Genomic DNA, 18,978 nt, shown 5'->3' with positions numbered 1-18,978 from the left:
GTGGTTTTAATAAGAATGTATAACACAAGGGTTGCCTGGCTCTGGCTCAGTCGGTACAGCATGTGTCTCCTGATCTCAGGGTTGTGAGTTCAAGCTCCATGTTGGGTGTAGAGATTATAAATAAACTTAAAAAAAAAAAAAAAAAAAAAAAAAAGAATATATAACACAAATACAGTAATGATATAGGGATGACTTAGAGAAGGCCTTCATTTTCTTTTTTTTTTTTTTTAATTTTTTTTTCAACGTTTTTTATTTATTTTTGGGACAGAGAGAGACAGAGCATGAACGGGGGAGGGGCAGAGAGAGAGGGAGACACAGAATCGGAAACAGGAAGGCCTTCATTTTCTACATTATGTAATTCTATGTTTGAAATTTTTATCATGAAGAATTAGCATTATTCTTTTGATTATAAGAGTAATTAAAAAACTAAAAATTAGGCTGATTATGAATTAAAAATAAAAATAAAACCTGTAACATCTTGGTTTTTCCAAAATAGTCTCAGGAATCTGACATCAAAAATACAATTACCCTAAAATACAGAATATGTAGCTTTAAAATACATTTCATACTCAGTAGTAAAACTTTTCTGTATTTATGAGAAAAGGTAAGACTTTTTCCTTAACTAGCAAAGGTCATAAATGGTCGGCTGGCAGAGTAAATTTGGCCCACACGTGTTTTCTTTGGCCATGCAAAGAATAATATTTTTAGTTACATTAGTTGCCAACATAGGAAATTATAAATATTTCACACAAATATCCAGCTTTCTGGTTTCCCTTGTTAAACTGTGAGCAAGGGCAACCAGTTTCTGGTCCCAATACTTTTCATTCCACCAGTCTCCTGGAGCCAAAGTGGAAGCTACCTCTTCAGGGACAGCAGGGCCCATCAGTTATCTACACCTGCCCCTGGGGACCATCCCCGTGTGCTCGAGCCCCATGTCGGGCTCTCTGCTGTCAGCACAGACCCTGCTTTGGATCCTCTGTCCCTCTCTCTCTCTCTGCCCTGCCCCTGCTCATGCTCTTTCTCTCAAAAATAAATAAAACATTAAAAAAACAATTAAAAAAGAAGATATTGGGGGAATCCTCAACCAATCCTCAATACTCACTTACTTTTGTTACACAGAGTGATTTATTTGAAGAAAGATCAATTAAGAAACACAAAGGCATCAGCAACTTAAAAATAAAGTCGCTTCATATTAATCGGCCTTAAAAAGGAATGAAATTCTGACACAAGCTGTAGCATGGGTGAATCTTGCAAACAACAGGCTAAGTGAAATCAAACATGAAAGGACAAATAATACATTATTCCACTTACATGAAGTATCTAACATAGTCAAACACATTAGAAACAGAAAGTACAATAGTGATTACTAGAAGCTGAGTATCGGGACAAAACAGGAACTCACTGTTTCATGGGTAGAGTTTCAGTATGAGAAGATGAAAAAAAAAAAAAAAGGTAGAATGGATAGTGATGGTGGTACAACAATATGAATATACTTAATGCCACTGAAATATATGCTTAAAAATGGTTAAAATGATAAATTTTATTATATATATTTTAATATGGTAAAAAGTCACCTGAGATTACCCAAGTATAGGCATTTATTAGAACTCAGCAAATGCACCTTTAAGTTTTGTATTCACTGTGGGTAAATTTTACATATAAAGAAAACACTCAAAACAAATACTGAAATCCAGTTAATAATATGCATGCTGAAATGTGTAAGAAAAGTATCAGTGTTCGCAATTTACTTTGAAATGTGTGAAAAAACAAGATGGATTGATGTAAAGATAGATATATGAAAAACGAAGCACAGAAAAATGTTAATGGTAGAATATGATGGGTATGTTAAGTATACACTGTAAAATTCCTTCAACCTTCCTGAATGTTTGAATTTTCATAATAAAATACTGGGAAGAAGTAGGAGGTGAGGGTAATGGACCATTTTGTCTCTCTGATATGCTCCCTATCTATCTTTAGCCCATAGGCCTTTTATACCACATGACAGTGGAACAATACTTTTCATAAAGCAAGAAATGGCCTGTTTATCTGCTAACATAAAGCAAACATGTTCTGGAATAATTTTTAAGGCTCTTTTTCCTTTATCCTGCTATGAATGCCTCTATTGTTAGAAGGCCTTGATCAAGACTTAAGCAGCGCCAATGCAAACCACAAGACACTAACTGGAGTGAAGAAACCACTGCTTAGTTCATAGTTTAATAAATTGTTTGTTTTCTTTCAATAAGGATGGGGTGACACCTTCACTTTTTACCATACCTGCTGCTTGACTTTTTACAAAGAACATGTATTCATTTTATACTCTGAAATAACGGATTTTACAGGAGCCTGGGTGGCTCAGTCGGTTGGGCGTCCAACTTCAGCTCAAGTCAGGATCTCGCCATTTGTGGGTTCAAGCCCCGCGTCGGGCTCTGTGCTGATAGCTTGGAGCCCGGAGCCTGCTTCGGATTCTGTGTCTCCCTATCTCTCTGCCCCTCCCCTGCTCACATTCTGTCTCTATCTCTCTCTCTCTCAAAAATAAATAAACATTAAAAAAATTTTTTTTGAAATAATGGATTTTATGAATTGGATGTTTTAAAATTTTTCTACAAAGTTCCTTTTAAATTTACTGAATGGAAACTAATAAAATTTCAAAATATTAATATGTTAATTTTGCAATTTTTAAAACCATCAAGATTTTTGCATAAAAGGTTTTTCTATATGCATGTAGAAGAGTAAAGGAAAGCAGTTATGAAAAACTAAAAGAGAAAAGTAATAGTTTTACACATTATAGACTAGAGCTTCCAGATGAAATTCTGGCCAGAGCTAAACATAGAAACTATAATTCTAGAAGTTACAGCTTCAAACAAGCAACTGTCTAAACACTTTAGATTATATCACACAAGAATAGTTCCTGAAATCTTCACTTAATGCATAAAATCATTTTGCCTTTCATTATAAAAGCACAATTTCAAAGTTTAAGCCACAATTTCACAAATACTATTTGACTAATGACTTTTACTTTAGACAACCCATCATGCTATTTATACCATACGATGTTGCTTCTACAAGGTTCTGCACAACAAACACCTATATCAAAACACTCCTGCTTATTTTACTATCTATTGGAAGAAAAGGAATGCGGAAGAGGAGAAAGGGGGTGGTTTACATGCTAAGAAAACATGCAGCAGAAGGTGAGGCAGTCCAGGGTACAAAAAGGTATGGTATTGACCTCTCTCAAACCTGCTCTTCCCACATACTTAATTAAATCACTTAGACCTCTGTATACTAGTGCTATTAAGATTTGGTTTTGATAATTATAAACAACCTATGTGATGCTACTTCAAATTATAAGACTCTCATCAAAAAAAAAACCACAAAAACTACAACAGAACCAAGGAATACCTCTTGGGGCTGTAAAAAAATGCACCAACTACATACACTATTCTAATCTTTGATCACTGTCCTTGGTAAAGGAGTGGGAAACAGAAAGTGGGGAAGAAAGAGAACATCATTTTTTTAAAAAATGATTAAAGAAGGAAAATGGACTAAAAATTAAGAGAATTTTGTGTTATTGGGCAAATCAATCAATCTCTCTAGGCCTCGTTTTCCTTAAATGTTAAATGAACAAGAGTGACTACTTGGAATAAGTTAAACATCATCAAAACCTTTCATTTTCTTGGGGCGGCTGGGTGGCTCAGTCGGTTGGGCGTCCGACTTCAGCTCAGGTCATGATCTCATGGGCTGTGGGTTCGAGCCCTGCGTCGGGCTCTGTGCTGACGGCTAGGAGTCTGAAGCCTGCTTGGGATTCTGTGTCTCCCTCTCTCTCTCTGACCCTCCCCCATTCATGCTCTGTCTCTCTCTGTCTCAAAAATAAATAAACATTAAAAAATAAAAATAAAAAAAAAAAAACCTTTCATTTTCTTGAATTACAAGTATTTTTTTTTAAAGGTTTTTTTTATTTTTTTTGAGAGAGAGAGAGAGAGACAGAGAGCAGGGGAGGGCAGAGAGAGAGGGAGAGAGAGAATCCTAAGCAGGTTCCACGCTCAGCACAGAGCCCAGTGCAGGGCTCGATCTCACAATGGTGAGATCATGACCCGAGCCAATATCAAGAGTCAGACACTTAACCAAGCGAGGCACCCAGGCACTCCATCTTCAGTTGTAAGTATTAAAGAAACTTCAGCAATGATACTTAACCTTTTTTGAAGTCACAGGTCCTTCTGAAAACCTGGGATTTCTCCCGAGAAAAACGCAGATACAAATTCACTCATTTTGCATGATATTTCAGCAACTTCAGGAACCCCTGAAGACTATCCATGAATAAGAGGTTAAGAATTGCTGTGTTTCTAGAAAATTCCACCTTTCTCTGCTTTTAGAAATTACCTATATGTTTCATAAACTCACTGATAATTTTTATGATCTTTTTTTTTAATGTTTATTTATTTTCAGAGAGAGCGAGCGTGCAATTGTGGGGAGGGGCAGAGAAAGAGGAGAGAGAGAAATCCAAGCAGGCCCCACGCTGTCAGCACAGAGCCCAATTCGGGGCTCCATCTCAGGAATCAAACTGTGAGGTCATGACCTGAAACGAAATAGAGTCCGATGGGTGGACAGATGTTTAACCAACTGAACCATGCAGGTACCCTATGTGATCCAGCTCTTTGAATCAGATTTCCTACAGAACCCAATCTGACTAATTCCAAAGAGAGGAAAAAGGAAGCTTAAGAAGTTTTTAAAATCTGAAATAGGAAAGATTTCTTTTACAAAGAGAAATAGATTTGTCTTTAAGTGAACACTATTAACATTATCAAATACTTTCCTAGCCAAAACCCATCTTTGATCTATTCTATTCTGGCAACTTAAACCCTTGATTCCATTCAACCATATCAACAATGCAACTGAGTCTGGGAGAACCACATGAAGCTTCAAAACAAACAAACAAACAAACAAACAAACAAACAAACACTTACTGAGATAGATGAGCAAAAATGATCACAAAAGAAGTATCTGAGAAGATATGGGTACTCTGAAAGCAGGTCTCAGGCCAAATTAATGACAATAAATACTATCCTAGTTTTTAAAAGAGCTAAATATATATGTTACCTTTAATAATTTTGAAGAACGAATTCTGATTAAAAATAATCTTCATATGCATTACTGTCTAATCACTGTTAAGAAATCCAATGACTAAGTGGTTTACCATAGCTTATCAGCTGATTTCACTTTTTTTTTTTTTCAATGAAAGGGACACTTTATTGAAGTCCCAAGGGCCCTGGGTCTTGGGCAGAAGGCATCCCTGCAAGTAAAGGAAGAGCCGGTAGACAGGTCTTATTTGACCTTCTTGGGGCATGGGGTGTTGGTGTGGCCACACTTCTTGCGGCAGTTAACTGCACAGGGGTGCAACACTTGTGGCAGATCATCCTGTCGCAGTTGTATTTCTGGGCCAGCTGGCAGAGGGAAGGCTCAATGACGCCACCCGCAGGCAAAGCACCAAGTATAGGGTGGACTCTTTCTGGGTATTGTAGTCTAATGAAGTGCAGCCATCTTCCAGCTGTTTGCCAGCAAAAATCAGACGCTGCTGGTCAGGCGAGATGCCCTCCTTGGCTTGGACTTTGGCTTTGACATCCTCACTAGTGTCACTGGGCTCAACCTCGAGGGAGATGGTCTTGCCCATCAGGGTCTCCACAAAGATCTGCGTCTGCAACGCTGCCACCAAACCGTTGGGAACCTAGTTGTGACTTTTTTTTTTTAAGTTTATTTATTTTGAGAGAGTGTGCACGCGCACAATCGGGGAAGGGGCAGAAAGGGAAGGGGACAGGGGATCCAAAGCAGGCTCTGCGCTGACAGCAGAGAGCCTGACATGGGGCTCCAACTCACAAACCGTGAGATGGTGACCTGAGCCAAAGTCAGATGCTTAACCGACTGAGCCATCTGGGCACCCCTGATTTGACTTTTTAAAAGACTAATCACGAAATGTATGCAAGTTCCCCAACATCTACCACTGATAAATTACATAAAATCTTTATCTAAGATATAAAATATTCAAATTTCATGCACTATACTAGATTTTGTGGGAAAATATGAATACTAACCCTAGGTTCAAAGAACTTAGATATTAACATTTCTAGTTTAACTATAGTCTCCTAGTTTACAATATAGTCTCTAGTTTATAATAGTCTCCTAAACGAATTTCATTGCATGCAAATCTTGCCCTATTTCAACCTACCATTTTTTAAAAATCTAATCATATCTGCAGTAGTATCTTTTTTTTTTTTTTTTTTTAATTTTTAGAGAGAGGGAGCATGAGTCAGGGAGAGGCGCAGAGGGAGAGAGAATCCCAAGTAGGCTCCACACCCAGCATGGAGCCTGTTGTAGGGCTCGATCCCACAACCCTGGGATCACCAACTGAGCCACCTAGGCACGCTATGGAAAATAACTTAACAACTCCTCATTGCCTAGTTTTCACACAACTACCTCTACAGGTAGGAGAAAGAACCTGGGCCTTTGAAGGCCTGAGGATGTAGCTTGGAACTCACAAAGCAAGAAAAAATTTTCTTTATAATTCATAAGAATACTCCATTCGTTCTATAATACAGTCATATTTGATCTTAACTTAAAAACGGTGTGCTTTTTCCCCTTGAGTAAAGTGACACTCTAGTAAGATGCACCTTGCTATTTCTGTGACTGCACACACCCATACACTGCCAGGCTAAAAATACCTCCAAGACTAAGTCACGAGCCTACAGGATACAGTCAAAGCTTAGCACAGACGGTCCCCAGTTTCACTTCAACCACAATTCCAAGAGTAACAAAGCAAAACCACAGCCACACCAAGGTACATGTAACACAACCTCTTCAATGTCACTCCCCAAGACACACACACACACCACTGCTATTCCCTTTCCTGGAATTCTCCCAGCTTATCCAACTACCAGCAACTTCCCGTTCATCTTGCCAGATTTCACTCAAGTATCTCTTCTGTGATGCTGTCCTGACCACCCAAAACAGAGTTAACTATGCCTTCTTGGGTGTCCTTTGTATCTTTCATATACTTCTATTATAGCATCTTATACCCAAAGTATTCTTTTCTTTGTTCACTCAACCTTTTTCTCACTAGGCCATGAGTTTCTTCTTAAGGCCAAGAACCCTATTTTTTTTTATTTATTTTTTTAATTTGTATCCAAGTTAGTTAGCATATAGTATAACAATGATTTCAGGGACAGATTCCTTAATGCCCCTTACCCATTTAGCCCATACCCCCTCTCACAACCCCTCTAGTAACCCTCTGTTTGTTCTCCATATTTAAGAGTCTCTTATGTTTTGTCCCCCTCCCTGTTTTTATATTATTTTTGCTTCCCTTCCCTTATAGAACCCCATTTTATTTATGTTTGTATTACTAAGGCCCAACAGTGCCTGGCTAATGGTAGTTGTTCAATAAATGTTTGTCAAATAAATGAGTAGACAGATAAATTAATAAATACTACTAAGTTCTTCCCTGATTCATTCTTCTTCATAGCACTTCTAACCTAACATGCTATAATTTACTTTTAAATTTTTGTATTGCTTTTGCATTTATCACTTTACTCGCTGATGTAATTCCAGTCCTTAGAACATTAGAAAACATAGTAGGTACTCAATGTTTGTTGAATGAATGAAAGAAAACCATTCTGTTCAGATTATTCAATACAAAATATGGTTCTCCATATATAGTTTACTTTCCAAAAAAAACACAAGAAATAAATGCTAGTTTTGCCCAATCCTTGATAATGGCAGCAAGTAATACTTCTTATAAACTTCTAAGAAAAGATAATGGTTTATTAATATTAAAATTCCAGGTGGTCATAGGTAAACTTAGGGTGTTCCTATTTTTTAGTAAGATATTGCAGAACATTCATTTTCAAAAAATGTATAAAGGTTCTTACCCATCCTTGGTTTGATCGGCTACTCCTGCCAAGAGCTGCACGACCTTCGGATTACTATTGGGATCATTATACAGTCCAAGATAGCGCTGGACAAAGTCTTCTGGGGTCATGTAATGCTCTCCATCAACCTCAGTACTGGCATACTAAAAAATAAATAATGCATACTTAAAATTAAAATTATTCAACATCATATTGTAGCCAAAAAAATTTTGTGAAAAGGTATATAAAGGACAGTATCAAAGTCAAAATAAAGATAATAAATGCAGGATAGTGCATTTCCCTCTGGACAGTGAAAAACAAACACTCAGAGCCAGATTTAAGAACACTGGCAAAGTACTGACACATGCCACAACATGGATGAACCTTGAAAACATTACAAGTTAAAGAAGCCAAAGGCAAGAGGCCACAGATCCTATGACCGCATTTACATGAAATGTCCACAAGAGGCAAACCCACAGGGACAAACAGCAGAGGCACAGGTGCCAGGAACTGGGAGGAGGGCAAATGAGAGTAACTGCTTTAACGTATATGGGGTTTTTCTCGGGGGCAGCGACCATGTCCTGGAATTAGATGGTGGCAATGGCGGCACACTGTAAATATACTAAAAAAAAACACTGCAGTGTACTCTTAAATGGTTAAAATGGAGAATTTTGTCTCATGTGACTCTTATTTCAACTAAACATATAATACGTAAGAGACGAAATATGAGAAAGATGAAGAAAGGTGAAAGGGCAGCCAAGGTGACTAAGACCTGAGAGTGAGAAGGTGACACGTGTAGACTCCCAGAGGCTTCCCACCTACAAGAGTGGGGAGCAGCAGGAGAACACAGGCTGCCAAACCTTAAAAATAAAACGAATGAGAAAAGCATGACAAACACACAAGACCTTCCATCACAGGTATTTGTTCTACGTTCCAGTAGCTGGAGAAAAGAAACAAAAGTATTCTGCTTTTAGGTCATTAATTTTTAAAAATAAAATAGTAGAATCTGCCTGTCAAAGGCCTCACTATTTTAAGGGTTTTACGCACTATGGCAAGATCAAACACAACCAAAGCTCTCCTCTTCGGGTTGCAGCTGATCAATTTAGCTACTTCAGTCAACTATCAAAGTAGTAACATCAGAAAATTTCCCAGAATTGAAGAATACAAGGGCTAAGTGCCAAGCACAACACAGTAAAACAAACAAAAACCTACACCAGGCCATGGCCCATCATCATAAAATTACAGAACACCAGTATAAAGAGAAAATCCTACAAGTTTTCAGAGAGAAAAAAAGATCACTTATAGAGAATTATGAATCACGGACACCAATGCTTCCTCAACAGAAACACTGAAGCTTGAAGACAATGCAGTAAGGCCTTGAAAATTCTAAGATAAATGATTTGCAGCCTAGAATTCTAAACTGAGCCAAACTTTGAATCAATTATAAGGGTAGGTTAAAAGTACTTTGAGATATCCATGTTCTCAATACTTTTTTCTCCTGCCATGTGCCTCCTCAGGAAGCTATAGGAGAATCTGCTCCAACAAAATGAAGGCATGAACCAAGTGGGATACAAAAATCAGATGACCCAATCCAGAAAAGTGGCCAAGAGAAATCCCAAGACAACAATTGTGCTGCAGGCCTCTAGAGTACATAGTCCTGGCAGGGAGCAAACGAAGGGCTCCAGGAAGGAAAGCCACTGGGAAAAACGGAATGTCAGGTTATCCAAGGCATTTGGCTAAATGAAAAATAACATGGGGAGGAGTATGAACCTTTGTTCAAATGTCACCTTCTCAATGAGATCTATTCTTATCACCCTATTTAGTATTATAACCCATGCCTGCACCTATATTCCCAATCCCCCTTACATTGCCTTTTCCCCCCTCGGCAGCTATCACTTTCTAACACACTATGTATTTTACTTCTTTATTATGTTTACTGTCTATCTCCCAACAAAGGAAGGAATCTTTGTCTAGTTTGTTCACTGATGTATCCCAAACACCAAGAATAATGCTTGGCACACAGTAGGCACTTGGCAAATCTTTTTTTTTTCTTTTGAGAGAGAGAGAGAGAAAAAGAGAGACAGAGAGAGAGAGGCAGAGAGAGGAAAGAGAGAATCCCAAGCAGGCTCCCCACACAGCACGGAGCCCAAGCCATGGCTTGACCTCATGACCTGAGCCGAAATCAAGAGTCAGATGCTTAACCGACTGAGCCACCCAGGTACCCCAGCACTCAGTAAATATTTGTTAAATTAATGAATTTGTATGAGGTACACAAGTTGCTAAGTAAATGAAAATTTAGATAATTTTTAACTCTATCAGAAAGTAAATTACGAAAAAGCATTTTTGTTGTATAAAAACAGGAAATACATGACTTGGCTCAAATAAATAGTATTCACGGTCATAATAATATAGATACCAGATATTAATTTACTAACAATGATAAACATACTGAGAGGAATGGAGGAAGAAGAATGGAGGAGGAAGTAGTGTAAGGAAGTCCTCAACTACTCTCATAGAAAGTCAATAATATCTAGAAATAGCAGTATAGAAATATGAAGGGAAATACCAAATAAATAGTTAAGAGTTAGAAGTGGTTGCTTCTGTATCAGATAAAGGGCTAGTATCCAAAATCTATAAAGAACTTATCAAACTCAATACCCAAAAGACAAATAATCCAGTGAAGAAATGGGCAGAAGAGATGAATAGACACTATTCCAAAGAAGACATCCAGATGGCCAACAAACACATGAAAAGATGCTCAACGTCACTCATCATCAGAGAAATACAAATCAAAACCACACTGAGATACCACCTCACACCAGTCAGAGTGGCTAAAATGAAAAACTCAGGAAACTACCGATGCTGGCAAGGATGTGGAGAAACGGGAATCCTCTTGCACTGGTGGTGGGAATGCAAACTGGTACAGCCACTCTGGAAAACAGTGCGGAGGTTCCTCAAAAAATTAAAAATAGAACTACCCTATGACCCAGCAATAGCACTACTAGGAATTTACCCAAGGGATACAGGAGTGCTAATGCATAGGGGCATGTGTACCCCAATGTTTATAGCAGTGCTTTCAACAATAGCCAAATTATGGAAAGAGCCTAATTGTCCGTCAACTGATGAATGGATAAAGAAGATGTGGTTTATATATACAATAGACTACTACTTGGCGATGAGAAAGAATGAAATCGTACTATTTGCAGCAACGTGGGTAGAACTGGAAGGTATTATGCTGAGTGAAATTCAGTCAGTCAGAGAAAGACAGATATCATATGTTTTCACTCATATGTGGATCTTGAAAAACTTAACAGAAGACCATGGGGGAAGGGAATGGGAAAAAAATAGTTACAAACAGAGAGGGAGGGAGGAGAACCACAAGAGACACAAACACAGAGAACAAACTGAGGGTGGATGGGAGGGTGGGGGAGAGGTGAAAGTAGATGATGGGCATTGAGGAGGGCACTTGTTGGGATGAGCACTGGGTGTTGTATGTAAGCCAATTTGACAATAAATTATATTCATAAAAAAAAAAAAAAGAAGTGGTTGCTTCTAGGAAATAAGACAAGGATGGGAAGGATCACAGAAAAGGACTGTTGGTTTGCTTTTTGGTTAAGCATTTCAAATGTTCTCATTTGTGAATCTGACTAAACCAAGCAACCAGCTCTTTCAACAAGAGGAGAATTAAATAAAAAATGTTTCCTCTGTCATATTCTAGAAAACCCCACAGAGGCTATCATAGCAAATGCTTGATCAGCCTGCACACAGGTAGACATATTTTTACTAACTTGTACTACCCAAAAGCACCTAACAAATATCACCCCAAGATAAAGTTATGTTCACTTTACATTCTATAAAAGTCATTGCTGAAATGGTCCTAAGTTTAAGTCCTGGCTCAACAACTCCATTCTCCTCCCAGGCTTCTACATATATCACACATCTATAAAATTAAGACTAAATGATCTTTGACATTTCAAAACAATAAGTATGCAAATATAGGATAAAGAAAAAATAAACTGTATGGTATTAATACTAATACTGAATGGATTCTACCAATTATTGTCGACTACTGCTTCTATTCTGTGTTCCTCAATGTCCTTCATAATCTTACATGTTTTACCAAGATCAGAAAACCACAGAGTTAAGAACAGGCAGGAGTGGGGAAAGGCACAATGGCAGGAAGACTACTGCAACTGGAAAGAGGAATCAACACAAGGAAGTCTAAAAATAGAATTTAAAGCCACTGACAAGTCAAAAACTCACTAGATTATGAGTGCCAAACAATGGTATGAGAAATGTACTATAGGATCCAAAACGGAGTGGCTCGTTCTAAGGACAGGTGGAATGGGGCTGCAGTAGGAAAGAGAGAGTATGTTCAGAATAGGCCTTGAAAGTAAAATTTGATTTTAACTGCAACAGACAGAAAGGGTCTACAAGGTTTTTAAAAAATGTGAATACAGAGATGTTAAAATAAATTATTCTCTCTTTTTTGGAGGGAGAGAACTAGTTGGAGACACAAATGTTAATAAAGAGAGGGCATACAAAGATATGAAGCAGGGGCGCCTGGGTGGCTCAGTCAGTTACGCATCCCAATCGATTTCCGCTCAGGTCATAATCCCGTGGTTCATGAGACTGAGCCCAGCATCGGGCTCCTTGCTGACAACACAGAGCCTGCCTGGGATTCTCTCTCTCCCTCTCTCTCTGCCCCTCCTCTGCTCATGCTCTCTCTAAAAATAAATAAACTAAAAAACAAAAACAACAACAACAAAAAAGCAAAGATGTAGAAGTTGAAATGGAAAAGACAAAGGCAGTTTGAGATCAAATGATGGAAGACTTTGAATGCTAAGTTGAACAGTCTCAACTCCATTCTGTGGGTAATGGGATGCCACTAAAAGTTTTAGAGGATGACAGAGACATGATCTGACCTGTGCTCTCTCTTGTGGCAATGTAAAAGATGATTTGGAGAAGACAGAAAATGACTGGGGGCAGGGAGACCAAGTGTCAGCTACTGAAGATCCAGGTGAAAGAAGATGAGACCTGAACCAAGGTGGTGGGAGTGCAAATGAAAAAACAATGGGTACTTTCACCCCTTGCTAATGACTTTTTAAAGATGATTTTAATAGTGTTACAGTCATACCATTCAAAATTCAAAAAGTACATTGGGGCACCTAGGTATGTAGCTCAGTCAGTTAAGCATCTGACTCTTCGTTTCGGCTCACGTCATCATCTTATGGTTTGTGAGTTCAGCCCCTGTGCTGGGCTCTGCACTGACAGTGTGGAGCCTGCTTAGGATTCTCTATCTCTCCCTCTCTGCCCCTTCCCTGCTGTCTCTCTCTTTCAAAATAGATAAACATTTTTTTAAAAATTCAGGGGCACTTGGGTGGTTCAGTCCGTGGAGTGCCTGACTCTTGGTTTCGGCCCAGGTCATGATCCCAGAGTCGTGGAATTGAGCCCTAGTCAGGGTCCTGACTTAAGATTCTCTGTCTCCCTCCAAAGGCAATCAATTTCTGGATTTTTTTTTTTATTTTTGAGAGAGAGCGTAAGCGCACCCAAGTTGGGGAGGGGCAGAGTAAGGGGGACAGAGGATCTGAAGCAGGCTCTGTGCTGATAGCAGGGAGATCATGACGTGAGCCAAAGTCAAACTCTCAACCAACTGAGCCACCCAAGCGCCCCAGAAGCAATCAATTTCTTGTCTGTCCTTCCAGAGATGTTTTATGCATAAATGATTATACATATATGAAATATATGCATATACATGCTAATGTATACACATGCAAATGTGCATAAATACTCTTACCCATTTCTCTTTTTTACACAAATGATAACATAATTATTAATTAACATTGTTCTGTAGATCTTACTTTTTCAATTTCAGTCTTGTTGAAAAGCAATTCAGCTATACACACACACACACACACACACACATATGCATATCATACATAAAGAACTATAAGAATGCTCACCTCTTTTGTCAAAAAATCCTGGCCTCTTATGAGAAATTTAAAAGAAGGAAGAGCAAAACACAAAATGCAAAATTAAAAAAAAACACTAGAGATGGGTTATGGAGATCTTTGTTCTCTTCACAACTGTTTGCTGCTTGCTTTCTGTAATCAGATGTCAATTCTCAAAAGAGAGAATATGAAAACATTTCAGTTAGTATTAACAAAATGCAGCAATTCTCCATTTATTTTTGCCACATAGGTGCCTAATATCTAATACTAATACCTGAATTTGACTGCCAGGACTACCACCACTATACACACAGAACACACACACACACACACACACACACACACACACACACAGAGTAAACTGTACCTACAGAATCACCAGGATTTCACAACAATCTTGACTTTAAAACTATCAGGAAATAGCCTTAGCACAAACCACTAGCACAGCAGCCAACAAGGAAAACAAATGCTTTTGTTGACAAGTACTGGAACAGGCTTTGCCAGTATCTGGGGTTATAAATGATGCCAAAGAATCAATTACCCTGAGGTATTTTGCTAATGTTTTCCCCAACTCTCCTACTCTATTTTAACTTGATTTTAACTGAAAGATAAAGCATATAGCTCAGAGGGGAAAAAAAGTCTTCTCATCCATAAGGAGTCAGTACTTGACTTCTCCAGGAGACAGTTAACTAATTAACTCATTAAATTACAGACAATTACTTGGCAATGTCAGTGAGTCTGTTGCCTGAACAGACAGAAGAGGGAGTGTAGAACAGAAACTAGAATCTACCCACAGTCAGTCAAGATGCTAAAACATTGTAGGTATTATGTTAACAAAGCAAAGCAGATACCTCAAAAACAGGTGATTTATTTAAACAAAAAGTATATTTTAAAATAAGAATGACTCATTTAAATAGTTTCATTACTTTCAGTGCTTATTTTAATTGCTGGACAATAATGTTTTAAACGAAGTAAACACGGCCTACAGTAACACAGAAGGCTAGAAATCAGAAAAGATTAGGTGGCCATATTGAGACCTTCTCCTTCTGCTAACCAAAATGACTTGCATGTTTATACTAAAAAGAATAAAAAGAAAATTAAAACAAAGTTTTGGGTCTCCCATGCTAAATTATTCTAAAAACCTAATATGTCAACTTAATAGTTTCATAATATTTCCATTTTGTTCCTGTCATTTCAAAGGAGAAACAAAAATGACTTTAAATGAAATTAACCAAATATTATATCCATACTCCAAATAACTTTAGAGTTAATCATTTGCCATTTCAAAGATGTCTCTTAAGCAGTTGTAAATCTCTCTTGGGCAGGAAGTCAAGGACACATGAAAGACATTGACAAGAAGTAGCTGACCGTATCCAAACAAAAATAGGTGATTTATTTTCTTGACGAAACTTTCCAAATCCAACTCAAGTATTTGAATGTAAAAGTACACATAGCTTTGACATTTCCAGAAATATTTAAGTTTACATTGAGTATAGTTCACATGTGCTTGAAAAAGTCTTGACATTATGAAGCTTGAGAAATGAAATGGATCTCGACGAAAGATCAGAATCTTTATACATTGGTTGCTGATAAAAGATGGCAGGGTTTCACATACAGATATATATAATTACACTATTGCACTTACACAGAACTACCTCTAGCTCCAAATGAGATCATGTTATCTCCAAATGTTTTGCCTATCCAGCCAACAGATCAACATATTAAGGTCTCACTTGACTGGAGTAAGTTGGAGAGTAGTAATTCCTTTACAATTTGCCAAACTTTAACCCATATAGCAGGTTACTTGTAAAGCAGACTTTACAAAGAGTTTTCACACAACCCTAGATTTCTATCGAGTACAAGGGGGAAAAAGAAGGTTAACTTAAAATTTAATGACACTAATGAGTAAAAAAACCAAATAGTCTAAATGATACAAATTACCTGTTTAAATGATTTAAGTTCAAAAACAGATCTTTTGATATTTTATATGTCCAGAAGATTTTCCAGAGGTTATAAAGAAAAATTCTGATCTCCTGTAACTAGAAGGCTGGTTACTTTTTAAAAAGTACACAGTGTATCAAGATCAAGGATTTTCTTTTTAAGTATGCACACCAAAACCAAGTGATATATTTAGAAGCATTACTTTTTAAGCCAAAAATCTGCTATTATCAAATCTTCCAGGTAATTTTGCTTTCACTTAAAAACATTTATTAAGTACCAGTCGTGTGCTGGACATTATGCCTGATACCAGGGATGCAAGATCACAAAAACATAGTTCCTACCCCAAATAACTCAGAGACGGTGGCATGCTGGACACTGAAACCAGGGTCTAAAAACAAATTCTAATCCCTGTGCCATTAACTAGTTGCGATTTCTTGAGTCTTCTCTGAGTCTCTTCTCTAATAAGAAGATACAGAAACATTAACGGTCTTGACATAAGGAAAAAATGAGATCCTGAACACCAAAGTTCTTGGAAATTGTAAAACTAATAACACATAATGAAATACTGTAGTTACTCTAAAATGCTTAGAAACACAGAAAAGCAAAGGATCCAAATTTCCCTCCTTGCTTATTTAATTATTCTGCTTTTGCCCAAACATGAAGGAGTTAATGTTCTACCTCCTCATCTTTCTCCAAACCAAGGTTTCCTTGGGGTTGGCTCCCACTGTTGTTGGGTTTACCAAATCAGTCCTAACTGGTCTAGCCAGCTTCATCTCTGCTCATCCAACATGTGGCTGTAATAGGAGTCAAAACAGACTGCTGCTCCAAGACTTTGTTCCAACTGAGATGAACTGACATTTTCAGATCTTAACATCCTTCCAATTTCAGTAACTCTCACATGACAATGCCACAAAGTTCAGTAACTACAGAGATCATGTAAAGCATTTCCCATACAGAAAAGTGAATTACAGGAACAATGGAAGAGCTGAGCTTCTGAAGCTAATCCTCTTGCTGTCCTTCACTTACATGGCTCTTACTCCTAACAGAAACCAAATTTAGTCAGGAACCAGGAACGTATGCCCTTTCACTACACAAGCACTCTGCATAATGAGCAGACCACAACAAACCCTGTTACAATAGTACAATGTGGAATTTATCTATTATAAATTAATATTCTAATAAGAAAAAATAATTCTAACACACATGGCCACTTTTTTAAAGATTTTAATTAGTGATGCAAATTTTTTCCGATATTTACTAAAATCAACTACACACGCATTAGGAAAAGGCAATTTTATACATCTAATTTTAACTAGCACTCTCAGGCACGTATTTCGGATACACTAGAAACAAAACCTTCTATTGGATTTTGCAAAAAAGGTTCTCAGAAGTCTGCCTTTCTAACTCAGTTTGCCTCCATGAAATATTATGTGCTTATTTTTCTTTTTGCTTTAATATATGTATTTTTACCTTCCATTATATCAAATCCTATTGTCAGCGACTAAACAATGTAATTCCTAACAGAGCAGAGAGGTATAAGCTCTTTATTAATCACTGAAATCAACTGAAGCTACCATAATAAACTACGTATACCAAAACAATTTTCCCCTCAAAGTTTCCAAAAACCTTGGAAATAAAATAATGACCCCAGAGAACTCAATAACTGAAACTAGAGTGATTCTCAGGGCAGATTAAGTTGAATAATTAATTCACATTGTTCTTAAAATAAATACTTCAATCTCTTGGTCTAAGTAACCATGGGAACATACAAGGAGCATATATATTTATAAGCCTGGGCAAATCATGTCTTTGACAATCAAGGTGCAGCTCCTAGGGGGACAAAATGCTTTAAGGTTGGTAAGCCTTAATTAAATACCAAGAATTTTGTCACAGAGAAAGAAGGACCTTTTTCCTGGTAAGGAGTGGAAAATATTAGAAGATTTAAGAGAAAGGGCAACCAAATGTAATGTATGAACATGTCTTGGATCATGATTTTAATAAAGCAACTCAAAAAAATGAAACCATCAGGGAAATTTCAACACTGAATGGAAATCCACATTATTAAGGAATATTTTTACATGAAATAATCAAATTATGATTTGATGGTTTTCAGAGTCGTCAAGTATCAAGTCATCATTCAGTAGCTTTTCAAGATACTAAAGTATTCATATATGCAGTGATACAATGTCTGGGAATTGCTTCAAAATAATCCAGTGCAGCTGTAATATCGAGGAAGCAAGATTAGCCAAAAGAGCTGATGAAGCTGAGTGACGGATATATGGTAATTCATTATACTATCTTCTCTAACTTTATATAGGCTTAAATTTTTCCATAATTAAAAAGGTTTTTTAAAAGGATACAGAAAAATAATGAGGTGATTCTATATATACTAACATACCTGTATCTCCCAAACAAAATTAACTTAGAAAGGCAAGTTGCATTCAAACATATAAAGCAAGTCTCTTCTATTTACTGTATAACCTTGAGCAAGTTATCTAACCTTTCTAGGGCTCAGTTTCTTCACCTATAAAATGAGAATGTTAATCGCTTCTCGGCCTTTTTGGCTAAGATCAAGTGTAAAGTGAGAATGTTAATGGTTCCTACCTTTTAGAGTTGTTTTGAGGACTGACTATAATGATTTATATAAAATCCTTAAAATAGTGCCTGAGACATAATAGTGACTCAGTAAGCAAGAGCACAGTTCTAAAAGCCCAATAGTGGCCACAGAACTGATTTCGGTGAATGATGCTTTAGAAACTTCAGTATTATTAAGTAAAAGAGAGCTGGACAGAAGGGGGAAATGATTTTTTTTTTTGAGTTATACACATAAAAAATGAATTATAAGTCTTTCTTTCAGATCTGTGTCTTGGTATTTCAGAGCTTACAGTTGGACTATTAGTCCTTCTCTGATCCAGATTGAGCAGTTGAAGGTTCCAAAGAAAACTGTTATCCACATATCATCCACAGTCTATCTTCGACCATGGCTATACCCCTTCTCAGAACCTACAAACTTGAAAGAAATTACTTCTTATTCTTATTTCTGAATGTGGAGATTTGTAAATATCTTCAGGTATATGTCTCAACAATATGAGTAATTAGCTGATTATATGTACATAATCATAAACACATATTAATATTTTAGTCACTTTATAGGTCCAGCACAGTTACCTGGGAAAGATAAGGGACTCAGATCT

At 37.3% G+C, this 18,978-nt stretch overlaps 1 protein-coding gene and 1 pseudogene across 3 annotated transcripts in view; both read right to left on the bottom strand.

Moving 5' to 3' along the window:
- The window catches only part of SLC25A12 (solute carrier family 25 member 12), a 206,049-nt gene that overhangs the window by 73,095 nt on the left and 113,976 nt on the right, over positions 1–18,978 (bottom strand). For all 3 annotated transcript variants that reach the window (XM_060621646.2, XM_060621648.3, XM_060621647.2), the window contains one exon: positions 7,914–8,056. In XM_060621646.2, the coding sequence (XP_060477629.1) occupies positions 7,914–8,056 (143 nt within the window). The remainder of the gene's footprint in view (positions 1–7,913; positions 8,057–18,978) is intronic.
- On the bottom strand, positions 3,983–6,941 carry LOC144617291 (ubiquitin-ribosomal protein eL40 fusion protein pseudogene; annotated as a pseudogene).

Source organism: Panthera onca, chromosome C1, assembly GCF_046562875.1.
Source record: "Panthera onca isolate mPanOnc1 chromosome C1, mPanOnc1 haplotype 2, whole genome shotgun sequence".
Classification (NCBI taxonomy): Eukaryota; Metazoa; Chordata; class Mammalia; order Carnivora; family Felidae; genus Panthera; species Panthera onca.
The sequence above is the reverse complement of the archived record's forward strand: the minus strand, read 5'-3'. Positions and strand labels throughout refer to the sequence as shown.